The 15,302-nt window shown below is 39.0% G+C and overlaps 1 protein-coding gene across 2 annotated transcripts in view; it reads left to right on the top strand.

The window, feature by feature from the left end:
* EEIG2 (EEIG family member 2) overlaps nucleotides 1-15,302 on the top strand; it is a 70,714-nt gene that overhangs the window by 26,947 nt on the left and 28,465 nt on the right. For both annotated transcript variants that reach the window (XM_081026608.1, XM_081026607.1), the window contains exons 2-4: nucleotides 2,859-2,979; nucleotides 9,823-9,852; nucleotides 14,370-14,486. In XM_081026608.1, the coding sequence (XP_080882734.1) occupies nucleotides 2,859-2,979; nucleotides 9,823-9,852; nucleotides 14,370-14,486 (268 nt within the window). The remainder of the gene's footprint in view (nucleotides 1-2,858; nucleotides 2,980-9,822; nucleotides 9,853-14,369; nucleotides 14,487-15,302) is intronic.

Genomic DNA, 15,302 nt, shown 5'->3' with positions numbered 1-15,302 from the left:
TATTTTCGATTCAGTTTTGGTAAGTTGTATGTTTCTAGAAATTTATTGATTTCTTCTAGGTTGTCCAATTTGTTCATAATAGTCCCTTAAAATTCTTTTTATTTATGAAGCATCCATTATAATGTTTCCTCTTTGATTTCCAATTTTGTCTCCTTTCTTTTTTTCTTAGCTTAGATAAGGGTTTGTTGATTTTGTTTCTTTTTTCAAAAACCCAACCCTTATTTTTGTTATTTTTTTCTGTTAATTTTCTGTTCTTTGTTTGACTTGTGTCTACTCTAATGTTTCTTGTGTCCTCCTTTCTGCTAAATGAAATAGCCATTTCTTTCTCTCTGATAATCTTTTTTCTTCCTCCAGCATAGACTATTTTGTTCAAGTTGCCTTTTTGCTATTCATTTCAGTTTCTGTCTTTTATACTTAAAGGGCTATCCTCAAGTGTCTGCCCATATTTAACTACAAGGCATTTAAAGTTCCTTAGAAGCTTTGTACATGTGGAGAGTGTTTTTTGACTCGGGGTTTTACTGTACATCGAGCTGGCTGAGCCATCTTGTTGGGAACCCTCAACATCCACCCCATTAGATCTTTTCTCTGGGGCTGGTTGGATTTCCCCAGAGAATGTTCTTCCCCCATCTTGAGGAATATATTCTGAGAAGCCAGGTTAGGGAAGAAGGTTGGAGGTCTCAGCATTCAGTAGGTGCTCTTTCACTACCCTCAGCACCCCAAATATGCCCTTACTATCATGCCGTTTTTAATACCAATCCCTCTGTTTTACCTGGTCAGGAGAACTAGTCTCAGTCTTCTGCAGGAGTCAGGGAGAGGATCTGAGGGACTGTTTCTAAAACAGTTTTCAGCCAGCCCTTCTGCCTTTTATCCCTCCTTCATTCTGCTTCAATACCAATTTAAGATTCCTGCTCTTGGCTTTCACCGTTACCAGCTTAAGGTTCAGCTTTCTTCGGTTTGCTAAAGTCAGTTATCATTTGTCCATCCCAGGCCATTTATTTTTGTCTCCTCTCTGGTTCTCTTTGTCTTTGTGAGAGAATGACTTAAAAATAAAATAGAAGCTTTGGGGGAGGGAGCAGACAATCTGCCATCTTTAACTAGAACATTTTATGTGATTTTTAAGAAAAGTAAGATAAGTGTGTGTTTGTTTTAATGTTGTCTCTGGTTCCTGATCATACATCAGTGGTCTGAACGACAGGAACAACCGAGTGCTTCAAGGCACAGCGTGCTCCTGAAAGGTCCAGCACATCAGTATTCCTGCCCAGCTTTTGTGGGGAGCTCCAAAGGCCACGGCTGATGCCTCTGTCAAGGCTGGAGGCCAAGACATGTTGAGAGGAAGCAACAATTTAAAAAACATCTGTTTTATTTTTTCCTCTTTGTTATTTTCATTGTTCACTGATTTTTTTTTTAAATCATTAATTTTTGAGTGTACAGGTTAGTTACTGCTCATCTTACTGGGGGTGCCTCATGTGGCCTCTCTCCACATCCATCCTTTGCCAAATTACTCATTCTGCCTGTATTGTGACCATACAAATAAATTGCACCCTTGCTGAATTTCAAGGGAAATTCTCCTACGAAGATAAATACATTCTCTTCACATCATAATTTATTAAATCACCTGAAGATTCTTAATGAAAAAAATAAAATGGCTAAAGTTATCACAGTGAAACCTGTGATAAATTATATGCCCTTGGCTCCCATTAGTATGTCCATTTGTATGTACATACCACACGCAAACATATACTTGATTTTTAAATGATATTTGTTTTTGTAATTCCTGTTCTTGGATTTCTGTATACTGATGGAGAAATCCATGAAACCGAACTGACTGGTCTTAATACAAATTCATTTTTTTCACCGAGACAACTACAGGTTGATGCCCTATCACATCCTCCACTTCAGTGATTCCTGACTGTCATCAGCCTTTAAGTTTTCAAATCACCCATCAGCCCCTGTCATTCCTTAGAAATAACCTCACCTATTACTTTCCTAAGAAAATCAAAACTGTTCAGCCTGGGCTCTCTTGCATCTCCCTTTGCTTTCTCCAACTTTCTCTTTATTTTCACCCATTGTCTTTCTTTTCTTCCTATATTAGAGGAATAGTTATCCTTCTTTTCTAAAACTAAGACCCCTATACTTACAGGGAACAGTGTAGGGGACAACACGTACAAAGGCCTGGCTACTCGAAAGAGCAGAGTTGTTAGAAAAATATAGATATTCTTTGGTGAATAAGTAAGCTTGTGGTTTAAAAGGACCTGGTTTGAATGCTAGTTCTGCTCCTTTCTCCCTCAGTGACCTTGAATTAACTTCCCTCCGTGTGCTTCATTTTCTTTATCTACATAATGGCTCCCTCCTAGCATTGTTGTGAGATTAAATGGCATGTGGTACACTGTCAGTAAATGGTCACTGCTGTTGCTGTTATGGCTGGAACAGGAATAAAGCTATGGCAGTAGCTCATTTTAGAAGAACTATTTGTTTATGTTTCTGACTCTTTCACTAACTGGACTATAAGCCTTTCAAGGTTAGGAAGGCTGTCATTCTCATCTTCGTATTTTAAACATCTAGAAACATACCCAATACTCTAAAGTAAACATGTATTGTATGTTGACTGAATGAATAGTGAAGCTTCAATGGATAAGTAAATTCACTTTTTTTCAGTTTCTGTGGATAATTAAAAGCTTCAAAGATTTTCAGATCACATTGTTAGGAATTTGTTTTCTTCATGTTTTCACTGTTTCTGAATACTGGCTTTTAATATATCACTTTCGCATTATAGACTTGAGTGAAAGAGTGTGTACTTTTTAAATATGTCATCAATAATAGTTAATTAACTGGTTCTTTTTTATTTTCTTTTTCTTCAGGGAGGTGGTGCAAGCAAACTGTGTTCACTGGAGGAAGAAGTTCTCATTTATGTGCAAAATGAGTGCGAGTGCCACCACAGGCATCCTAGATCCTTGTATCTACAGAGTATCTGTGAGGAAGGTATAAAAATAGCCTCTTACTTCTCCCCTTTCAGAAACCATAATTAGTTCCATAGTCACAGACTCACTTTATTTAGCTCTGCTTTATCCTTCGAACTGTTACATGTAATTTCATTTCACACTTGCAGCAAAAATGTAAATTACTATGACAAATGTGGTGAAGAATCCGAAGTTATAAATTAAGATATTCAAGGATCTTATCTCATTGTCACTATGCATAAAAGTATTAACCTTATTTGTATTATTTTGGGGGCTCTGTATATCTATATCCTGCTGTTCATTGAGTTCCTCTTTGTTAGGCATTATGTCTGAAAATAGTTGGGGTTGTTTTTTTTTTCAGTTCTGAGGACAACTCAGGCTCAGAGAAGCTGTTGCTTACCTAAATTCACATAGCTAATAAATCGCAAAGGACTCAAACACAAATCTTTCTAATTCCAAGTCCATGTTTTCTTTTTTAGAGGTTGAGGCATATTACCAGTAATCTACAGAATCTAAGAAGGAAACTTAATCATATGCTTCAACTTAATTATATGTAAATATGTGATCCTGCCTTTTTAGGGGGTGAAAAAGAGGGATCCCTTAGTCACCAGTAGTGGTGAATTAAACAGCTGGCGTTAAAATGTACATTTTTATGTTTTACATTTTATATACATTTTAAAAATTACCAAAGTAATTCATATACATGTTCAAAAATTAAATAGAGAAGAACTGCGAATGAAAATCAGGAGTCCCTTGCTTTGTTCTTTTCCACTCCAGTCTTGCATCCTTCTATATGAGATAAAAAGTTACGTGCATGTTTTAGCTTTCTTTTCTGCTTTCTGAGTGAACTGTTAGCACTGTTATGTGTGTAGCTATATTTCATATTCTTTTATATTGCTTCATCTACTCTGTTGCTTAATCTACTACTTAATCTACCAGTTAAAATATAACAAATATATATGTATATATAATGTGTGTATATATATGTATATATATAAAATGTATATATATATAAAATGTATATATAATGTGTGTATATAAAAATGTATATATATAATGTGTATATATATAGTGTGTGTGTGTGTGTGTGTGTGTGTGTGTGTGTATGTAGAGAGAGAGAGAGAGAGTTTTAAGCCTTAAATGAAAATAGACCTCTAATATAGTCGTATTTGGAGCAGTAATAATTGAATGGACGCTTCCTTAAAGGAATTGTGGTGCAGTGAAAGTGTATATGGCATCATACTGACCTGGATTTGAATCCTAGAAATACCACTTATTAACTGTGAGACCTTAGGCAATTCTCCTGATTTTTTAAAAAATCAATCTCCTCATCTAAAAAATGGTATAATAATAATTACTTCCTCAAGAAGTTGTAAGGGGTAACCGAGATATAAGTAAAGCATCCTAACTTCTTCCTTTTCTACCTTAATTGCTGCTCTTCAATGTGGCTCTTACATTGAAACCTTTTCTAAATGGAGTTCTCATCATGAATTTTGAAAGATGATCAGCCTTTAAATTTTAACAAAAACCATATAACCAGTTTAAAATAAGGAATAACTGCTAATTAAAGAAACTCGGGGCCAGTCCGGTGGCTCAGGTGGTTGGAGTGCCAGTTCGATTCCCACATGGGCCAGTGAGCTGCGCCCTCTACAGCTAAGACTGTGAACAACAGCTCTCCCTGGAGCTGGGCTGCCGAGAGCAGCTGGAGGTTGGCATAAGCTGCAGTGGGCAGCTGGGTGTTGCCGCAGGCTGCTGTGTGCTGCCGTGTGCTACCATGAGTGGGCACGGCTAGCATGAGTGACCGGCAGCCAGCGTGAGTGGCTGGCCGCCAGCAAGAGCTGTGGTGTGAGCGGGCGACCGGCGACCAACTGCCTCAGCCTGGGGGAGCGCAAGGCTCATAATATCAGCCAGGCTTATAATGGGCCAGGGAGCTATGTCCTACACAACTAGACTGAGAAACCGCGGCTGAACCAGAGTGGGTGTGGGAGGCGGAAGGGGGGGGCGGGAAAGAAACTCAGAGTCTATGTTTATAAAAACTAAATTTTTTGCTATTTAAGGTAGGACTTGTTCATCTGAAATGAACCAGTTCCTCATATTACGATGGTTTGGTGTATTAGGGCATATATAATGAGCTGCTGACGCAGACACCCCAATGTACAATGACTTAATAAGTAAGATAGAAGTTCATGTCAGTCTTGGGTAGTAGCCAAGGATCCAGGGCTGGTAGAGCAGCTCTGCCATCTTCCCCACGTGGTGCCCATCTTTAGATCCAAAGGAGTTGCTCCAGTCTTGTCATCTCTCAACCAGTGAGAAAGGAGAAAAAGCCACATGAGAATAAACATAAGAACTCATAAAGAAAAATTGGTAAGCTTAACTATATAAACATATTCTGCATTGAAAAAAGAAATAACCTTAAGCAAAGTCATAAATTAGGGGGAAATATCTGCAAATCACATCAAAGGCCTAATTTTCTTAATATGGAAAGAGCACCTTCAAATAAACTATGTATAGTGATAGTGAGGTAAGGTTCTTGAATAATATTTTAATTTTACTTCACACTTGCAACAATAATTTAAATTACTACGACAAATATGATGAAGACTCTGAAGTTATAAATTAAAAGATCCACAACCCTATAGTTAAATAGGCAAGGGACAGCATAGACATTTCACAAAAAGAAAAATAGCTTAAGCATATAAAAAGTTACTCAGTCTCACTTATGTATATTAAAAGTACAAATAAGATACCATTTTTTAACCTATAAATTTGACAAGTTCAAAAAGTCTGACAATATACTCTTGTTGCCTGGGCCACAAAGCAGTCAATCACCAGTCAACAAATATGTGAGTTCCTACAATGTGCCAGCTACTATTCTAGGCACTAAAAGAACAGCGGTGAGCTGGAATGAGTTCCTGCCCCCAAACATTCAACTTTCTGATTCCAGTTCCATGGCCATCTTCTCCCTGTGTGTGTCTTCACATCATCTTCCCTGTGTGTGTGTCTGCCTCTATATTCAGATTTTTCCTTTTTTATAAGGACACCAGTCATATTGGATTAGGACCTCATTCTAACTAGATTATCTATATAAAGAGTCTATGTCCAAATAGAGTCACATTCTGAGGTACTAGGGGTTAATATTTCAGCATACCTTTTTGTGAGGGAGGCCTACAATTCCATCCATAGCAGGCCCTAAGATTATAACAAACCTGGGGATTTATGCTTCTGAAATTAATGGATTAGCTTGTTACAGACCACCACTCCCTCCAAGAACAACCAGAAAAGCTAGACCAATTATTAAAAATGACTGCTTAAAGGCATCAGAAGTTGCCAAGGCAGTAAGGATTTGAGAGGCTTAGCATCAGAGACAAGGGAATTATAAAGAGGTGAGCCTGACATTTCTTATTAATTTTCCCCTTGAAGCATTTGTTAATTTTCAAGTAGTGGTTAAGAAGCTGAGCCAAGGGAGGCTGGTTAGCTCAGTTGGTTAGCACACGTTGCTACTAACAGCAACGTTGCCAGTTCAATCCCTGTATGGGCCACTTTAAGCTGTGCCCTCCTTTAAAAAAAAAAAAAAAATGGAGAGGCTGAGCCGAAAACAATGACTGAGAGGCTCAGAAGCTGCGCTGATATTCCAGCAATCTTACAGGACTAAAGGGATAAGCACTGGATTCCCAGGCCCCTCAGCAGAAGGTGCCTTGGTAAATACCCCAAGTTTTTCACTGGGACTCCCTAACATTTTCAACCTAGAAGGGGGAATATAATGGATATAGATTGGCCCTTATAAAGACTGAAACTCAGCTTCCAATCAGCTCAATCCCTGCTTGGATGAAGATGATCTGCCCCTACGTTACTACTTACCAGAAGCAAATATATATCGCTTTTCGGAAGGAAAATAACATTACTCTGAGCTTCAAATTATTTCTTCAAGTTGTCATGCACAAAAAGTACCAAGCGTACCAAGTGATATGACTGCATGACCCACAATCAAAAGGAAAATAGGTAATAAAAACAGACCCATAGAAGATACAGATTTGGAAGATCAAAGGCAAACTTTTTCAATAACCATAATTAGTGAAAAATATGGGAATTTCATTAAAGAACTAGAAACTATAAAAAAAGCAGATTGAATTCTAGAACTGAAAAATATAATAACTAAAATGTAAAGCTGAAGAAGTGAAGATAAATCTCATCAGGCAGATTTAATAGCAGGTATACCATAACTGAAGAGAGCTTTGGTAAACTGGAAAATAAGACAAGAAAATATGCAGAATAAATTATAGCAAAAGGGTGGAATATATAGAAGAGTGTAAGACATGGGAAACGGTATAAAGATCTAACATTTATGTAATTGGAGCCCTAGAAGGAGAAGAGAGAGATTGTGGCTGAGACTCTTCTAAGACTGATGAAAAATATCAAGCTATAGATTCAAAAGTCCTGTGAACCCCATTTAGGACAAACAGCAAATCTGACATGTTTAAGTGACAGAGGCCAGCCTGGAAAACATGGAGAGGGCAAGTTCTCGGTGATAAGATTGGAGGCACTAGGTCAGATGGGGCCTTACAGGCCATGGTGATGAGTTTAGATTTTATTCTAATTATAATTGGAATCCATTTGAGGATTTTGATGAGAGACATGATCTTCTAAGATCACTTCTGCTGAAGCATGGAGGATGAATTGCAGAGAGACCACTTAGGTGTTTGGGACAGTCCAGGTGAAGAATGCTTGTTTTGGCATGGAGTTATTAACAGTAGAGGTGTCATGACTCAGGATGGATTTTGGAGATAAACCCCCCACTAATGGATTGGATGTAGCAAATGAGGGAAAAAGAAGAACTGAGGATAACTCTTAACACTTTTACCTGAGCTTATAGGTAGCTGATTATGCTATTTCTTGAAATGGCAAAGATTCAAAGTGGAATAATTTGGGGACAGATAAGCAGAGATCAGTCGGCCTCTTTTGGTGATGTTAAATTTTAGATGTCTGAGACACCAAGTGGAGATGTCAAGTCAGCATTTTAAAATACTAATCTGGCACTCGGAGGAGAAGTTCAGAGTAGGGAGAGATTTGAGAGTCATCAGCATACGGTTTTTATTTAGAGCCGTGGACCTGAATAGGATTACCCAGCGAGAAAGTGTAGAGAGAAGACAAGAGGCCCTTGGCCAAATCCTGGATCACACTCACACGTAGATGTAGTATAAATTACTCTTAGCAGGTTCAGGAAAGGAGCAAGAAGGCATACATATCACTTACATGCTTTTGGTCAAATCGTAGTCATGTTGCCATAGAACAGGAGGAAGGTAGAAAACGTCATTATTTTCGGTAGCCAGGTGTCCAGCTCAAAATAGAGGATTCTGTTACTATGGAGAGGGGGAGAATGCATAATTGGGGTACAACTAGCATTCTTTCTACAGAGGTTGAGTACAGGTCTAGGTCCAGCAAAGGAGACTGAGAAGGAGCACCCAATGAGGTAGGAGTAAAACCAGCCAATTGTGGCGCCATGGAAGTTTAGAGAAAATGAAAAACGCAAGGAGATGGTGTGGGCAAGCCTCTCAAATGCTATTGAGAGATTAAGTAAGAGGAAGACAGAACCTTTGGCTTTAATAAAAAAGATCATTGGTGATCTTAAGAGCCATTGCAGTGAGGACAAAAGCCAGTTGGAATGATTGAATAGAGTGGGATTCTGCAAATTAAGTCTTTTGAGTAGTTTAGTTACAGAGGGGAGCAAAGAAAAGAATACTAGAAGAGACAAGGATCATTGGAGTAAGTTTTGTTTTGCTTTATTTAACAAAGGGTGCTATTAAGGGAATATGACAATGACCTAATAAGAAAAATTTGATAATTCATAATGGGGTAGATCTGGTGGCACGGCCACACCAGCCTCAATGGGGCACAGAAGGGGAGGGACAGCAAATATTCATGAATAATAGAATTTACCGTAGATTGCTTCTCAGCTTATTTAAATTCACCACTTTAATGATAGAAGTGGTAGATAATGCATCATGTATCTGGTTTATGGAATAAAGTAAGAGACAGCTCCATCCAGCAAACCCGTTTCCAACAGTGGGTGGGGAGAGAGAAGTTTGGCCCTAATTATAATCGCAAACACTTAAACAGCATATACTGTGTGCTAGGCATTGTTCTAAGTGTTTTACACTTATTCTCACATTTGTGTGACAGCCTAAACCCAGATTTGACAAATCAATGTAGAGTTCTATATTTTAAATTAAAATGGTAAGACATCTATATATTATTTTGTATTTTTCACTTTTGCCATTGTTCACATTAGATAAGAGGGTTTCTTCTATACTAACACGGAACAACACCAGATATATATGGAAACAGTAAGGCATAGATAGAACAGCGTGTGTAGTACGCTATCATTTCTGTAAAAGAATATATACATACATATGCATACGTATGCATGGAATGTATCGGATACCTTCTAAAAATTGATAATTGGTTGTCTCTGGCAGGGGTTTTAACTCTTTTTAAAATCTTTCTACAATGTGTTAATATGCTTAACTAAGTAAGTAATTTAACTTTTCTTTGGTGATTCAGGTTCTTGCAATGTGTCTAGGACCTTTTTGGTAATTTCTTCAGCAAATAGATTAAATATTAACTTGTCTTCTTACCATTTGTCACTTTCAGATTTAAGTTAAATTCTAAATAAAAATTCTGGTTATTTGGGGAGGGGCATCGAAATAGTTGGATATAAGATCATTAGACTTATACTATCTATATTTGCCAGCATGTAAATCTCTACTTCAGAATTATTTGACATGAAAAACCCAGAATTATTTGACATATATTTAATTTTAAATCTTTAATCATGTGATAACCTTATAGTATTTTCTATCTTTGGCAGGAATTAAAAGGTGGAAAAACTTACGCAAAGGTAAGTAAATGTTCTTTAACTCTTTTGGACTTTGTAATATCATTCATTGCTATTTACAAGGTTAAAGATTAAACAATTTGCTCTTCTAATTGCTGTTCAGGTTGGCTATCTTTAAATAAAGCAACTTGGACATTGAACAGCTAGAGCCAACAATAAATTATAGTCAAATGCTGTCTAAATGCTGATTATGGGATGTTCTTACATTTCAGCTTCCTGTCTAGATAATGATCTCTGATTTGCATTAAGCAGTAGCATCTGTTAATTCAGCCCCCTTGGAAGTATTCCCAGTCCCGTCATTGCCCCCACCAGTGGAATAGGACCTCTCGTCTGTGTCCCCTTAGCACTCTGCATATACATGATCTCTCCTTTCCTTGATACACTTACTAGCTATAAGCAATTCCTAATGAATGTGCTCACCTTTTTGCTAAATAAAAGAAAGGAGTAATTAGTCATTCTACCAGAAACCCACACACTCCTCTTTTATTTCCAGTCTCTGTGATGGTATCTCCATCACCCCGGTCACCTGAGCCAAGTACTGGGCACTAGTTCCAACCATCACATCTACCTAACTCCCTGTGTACATTAGCTGGCTGCAATGCCAGTTAGGAACCTCTTTGCTATAAGTAACAGAAAACCCTCCTCACCTAGAGATTTTTTTTAAATCTCACTAAACAAGTAGACGTGAAATAGAGCTGCTCCAGGATTAGTTAATCCACTGACTGGAGAATGTCATCAAGAACCCATGTTTCTTTTCTCTTTCCGTTCTTCTATTATCTATATGGTGACTTTGACCTTGGCTAGCTACCCTCATAGTCACCAGGTAGATGGCTGCTTGAGTTTTAGTCTACACATTCAGATATAGCAAAATCCAGCTGCTTCCCCACGTATGACTTTGTTGCCTGAGAAAAGTTTTCCTAGGTGGCCCTCAGAGAAGTTTCCCATCCTTTCATTGTTCACAGCCGGATCATATGCCCACTCCTAAACCAGAGGCAGTAGGAGTGGATGGCCATGGTTAGACGATTGAACAGTGAGCTAGAGGTTTAGTTAACTTTCCTTATGTACATGGATGAGCTAAAAGTGGACACAAATAAAATCAGAGCTCCGCTAGCAAGGAGTATGAGGGCATTGAACGGTGGGATAAACAAACAACAGGGTCTGCTATCATTGGCAAATCCTCTTCGTTTCTCCCTTCCAGAAAGCTCTTGAAACCATCCCTTCTCTCCATTCCCAAGTCCACTGCCTTAGGTTATGCCTTCATTATTTCTTATTTAAAGCCAACATTGGCCCCTATCTTTTGTTTTCTGCCTCTGTTGTCTCCTTCCAGGCCTTCCTCTATATAATTGCCAGAGTGATGGTTTTAAAGTTCAAACATGATCATATCATTCCCTCAATTTTAGTACTTCAGCAGCTACCTATTATCTGTAAAGGAAAATGAAGTGAAAAGTCTTTAACCCAGTATATTAGACCCATCTTGGTTTGCAGATCATCTGTCTTCACGTGCACACGCACACATGTACACAGGTACACACACTCACTCATCCTTGTGCTTCAGACATACTGCCCTCGTAAACTTCCTGGAATGGACTTGATGTTTTCTCTGCCTTGTGTGTGTCACACTCCTCCCTCCTCTTGTCCTGTCAACTCATCTATCATTCAGACTCAGCTTAGTCATCCCTCCCCACTGAGAAATTTTCTTTTCCCCTCTTTCTTGCAGTTTGTCTTCCTCTGTCACAGCACTTACACTTTTTTATAGGAATTTGTTTTCTGTTTTCCCTTAGCAAACTGAGCTCCTTGAGAATAGGAATGATTTCATTCCTAATGCCTAACATTACCTGGAATATAGATGCTCTAAGTTATTTGGCAAATGAAGTAACATTGTCCACAGATACCGTGTTAATGAGACAGTTATATCAGTGAATCCAAAGACAAAATCGTAAGGAAATATGGACTCTGATACATCACTAGAATGTAACAAGACAGCCCTTACCTGTCCTGTTCATCACTATTTTCCAGTGTCTAGAACAGGGCCTGGCATATAAATAGTGCTCAGACCCTCAGCCTGAAACATCACGTTGGCATACCCGACCTTTTAATGCTTTCTGAAGAGGGACTGACCGGATTCTTTTTTTTTTTTACCTTGCATTATGCTTAGTGACACTGTAATACCAGCATCCCAACAGTGGATGGTAAGCCAATGGGCTGTTTTTTGTTCAACAAACATGCCTACCATGTGCCAGGCATTGTTCCTGGCACTAGTCTAAGTATTGAAGATGCAGCGGTAAACAAAACAGACAAAAATCCCTGCCTTTATAGAGCTTACATTCTAATGGAGGGTTGAAGCAGGGGGCAGACAATGAACTAAATAAAAATGAAATGCTTATGTACACGATGTGATGATAAATACCAAGGAGAAAAATAAAGCAGCTAAGGGATAAGGGAGGCTGCTGCAGGGTAGGGGAAGCAGGAAGGGTCAGCAAAAGCCCCTTTAGAGAGATGACATTTGAACATAGACCTGAATGGAGTGAGGAAGAAAGCGACAAGAAGATCTAAGAGAGAATCTATCAGGTGGAAAAACAAAAACAGTAATTGTTAAAGGCCTTGAGGTGATCTCGGCATTTCCACGGAAACAGGAAACAGACGTTGTGGCTAGAAGAGTAAATAAGGATGGGGAGATAAAGTTGAGGAGGTGGCCAAGGACAGAGGGATCAGAGACAGTCAACACAGAGAACTCTTTCAAGGAGTTGTGCAATAAAGGGGAGCAGAAAAATAGTTCAATAGACTGGAGACAGAGGTGAGGTGAGGTTTTGTTTTCTCTTGTTCAATAAGATGGAGAAAATCCAGCATGTTTGTGTGCTGATGGGAATGATCCAGTAGAGAAGGGAAGTTTTAGAATGCAAAAGAGAAGGAAGAATTCCTGGAGCTATGAACTTGAGTAGGCGAGAGGAGAGCGGTTGGCCTCAGATGGGAGCACAGCCAGTTCACTTACAGTAAGTGGGAAGGCAGGTGTGTGGGCACAGATGCAGGTAAGTGAGTAGATGTGGCTGGCAATGAGAGCTTATGAAAGTTAAGTGCTCTCTGATTGCTCTTCTGAGTGAAATAGGAAGCAAGGCATCATCAGAGTACAGATGTGAAGGAAGTAATGAGGTTACAGAGAAAAGATAATGTATGAACTAGGGCATGTGGATGCTACGTGGTCACGTAGCCACGTGGGTCTTCACATGCTCATTTGGATGCAGCTTTGTCCTGGGCATACCCAGGCTTTTTGGCTGATCTGTTGGACCCCCACAGGAGGCAAGTGAATTAGGTAGGTGTTACCTGTGGCTTGCTGTGTTCCGACCTATTGCATTTGGGGCTTGTGGCCCTTCGACTAGTCTCTTCAGTTCTTGTCCTTCATTCTTTTTGTACCAGTTAAAAGCTACTAAAATAATGCTCCAGCTGGCAATTAAAATCTTCATCTTGAATGCCATTCATATGTGCCCAGTGTGGGTTTTAAAATCTTAAAGCAGGGAACTTAAAATCACAGCAGTGTCTGAAATGATCACTGCTTTTTATTGTGTATTCAGGGAGGTAATCGCAAACTCAAAACTTTTTTTGTTGTTGTTAACAAAAGATTCCCTATACATTTAGTCATGTAGAATAGACTTTGTTAAAAAAAAAAAAAAAGTTACAATGGCGTTGACTTGTTGTACCACTTGGAAAGAAGAAATAGGGTTAAGCAACATCAGGGGAAAGACCGGAAGGCAATGTTTGGTAGCTGCATAAAACAGACCAAACCTGGGTAGTGGCACGAGGGAGGGACAGGTCTGAGCTGAACTTCTGGATAGCAGCCGAGAGGGTCGGTGTTTGCACAGCTTCGAGGAAGGGAGGAAAGGCGGAAGGGTTCCTAAAGAGAGTCAGCTCAAGGATGCTCAGCAAGACAAGGTTACGGAAGATGCTGAAGGAGAAGGGGCTTATTCCAAAGAAAGTGTGTGGTGCGCTTAAATCCTTTGAGTTCTTGTGTGGAGAGCAAGAACTTAATAACCTGCAACTGTCTGCAGTCACCAGTGGTTAACTGAGAACAGAGCCAGGACCAGATTAGGGAGAGGGAAGTCTGATTATTTTTCTATATGGATATGCAAGTGATCATGATGGGTCTGCTCATATTTCCCACAGTATGGTGTGAGTACCACTGTTACTTGCAATGATTTTAGTTGTTTGACATGATTAACTTCAACAGTTACATATTTTAATGTGTACAAGAAAAACATGTATATATTTGGAGCATAACATCTATGATTTCAAAGACTGTAGTGCTTAAGACAAGAGTAGAATAGGTAATAAATATTTTTACCAAAAGGGAGCCAATTTAAAGGCACATTAAGTAGATAACAAAACAGATATTGTTAAGATGGCAGAAGTTACAAATGACTGTGGTTTGAGGTAGCTTGTCTAAAGCATGGGTTGAATGTTTATTTTAAGTAGAATATGAGAGAAGCCTAGTAGATATTCTATTAATATAATTATTTTTCTTTTCATAGCTGGGCTTTGCAGATCTGAACCTGGCGGAGTTTGCTGGATCCGGAAATACCACTCGTCGCTGTTTACTGGAAGGCTATGATACCAAAAATACAAGACAGGATAATTCCATTCTTAAAGTAAGCACGTTTCAAGGTCTACATGTCAACAAATTAAATTCTCTGCATTTTAAATAAGCATAGGTATATACTCTCAAGGGCAAGATGGGAATCAATACTCAGATCACACGCTGACCCAACCACTGAAATACTCACCACGTAGGGGGAAAAAATACCCAAATCACAGAAGCAGTGAAAGTCACAAATATTCACCGTCTTCATCCCAAGGTATTTCTCTCTGGTGCTATGACCATTCAGGCAACAGTGCACACAACCACTGCAGCACAAGGGCTCGTTGGGAGGAAGGAGCATGATGAATGGGTAGCTTAAAATGTTTATAGCTCCCGAAAGGTCATTTCCAAAGCAGCTGTGGTGGCCACAGAGGAGTCACTGGGTTCTCTTGTCACTAGTGAAGGGATAGGTGGAACTCACTTTGGACGTCTGCCCTTTGTTTCCCAGTACCATCGGGGGCCATGCATTTTGATGGCCACAGACAGAAAATACACTTCGGAGAGTTGGTGGGAGCATTAAATGCGACCCATTGAGAAAATGTTTGTTAAGTGTCTTGCACCTCCTAAAACTCACTGGATAAACCCTTTGCTGTATTTCAGTTAGGTCACCCATGATGGTAAGTTATCTAATGATAAGAAAAATAATTCTGAATAAAAACTGGATGGTCAGAGTTAGTGGAACAAAGAATTACCCCATACCTACAGTTTTCAAACTTTGTTTTCAGTAAATATTTAGCCCTGAAGATGTGAAAATGCATGAAGTGGTTATTATAGCCAGTCCATTCCTTGCACAAATTTAGCATCTGTAAAGAAAGGGATGTAGCTG

This window comes from Rhinolophus hipposideros (genome assembly GCF_964194185.1).
Source record: "Rhinolophus hipposideros genome assembly, chromosome: 19".
NCBI classification, from domain to species: Eukaryota; Metazoa; Chordata; class Mammalia; order Chiroptera; family Rhinolophidae; genus Rhinolophus; species Rhinolophus hipposideros.
This window is presented reverse-complemented; position numbering and strand designations above follow the sequence as displayed.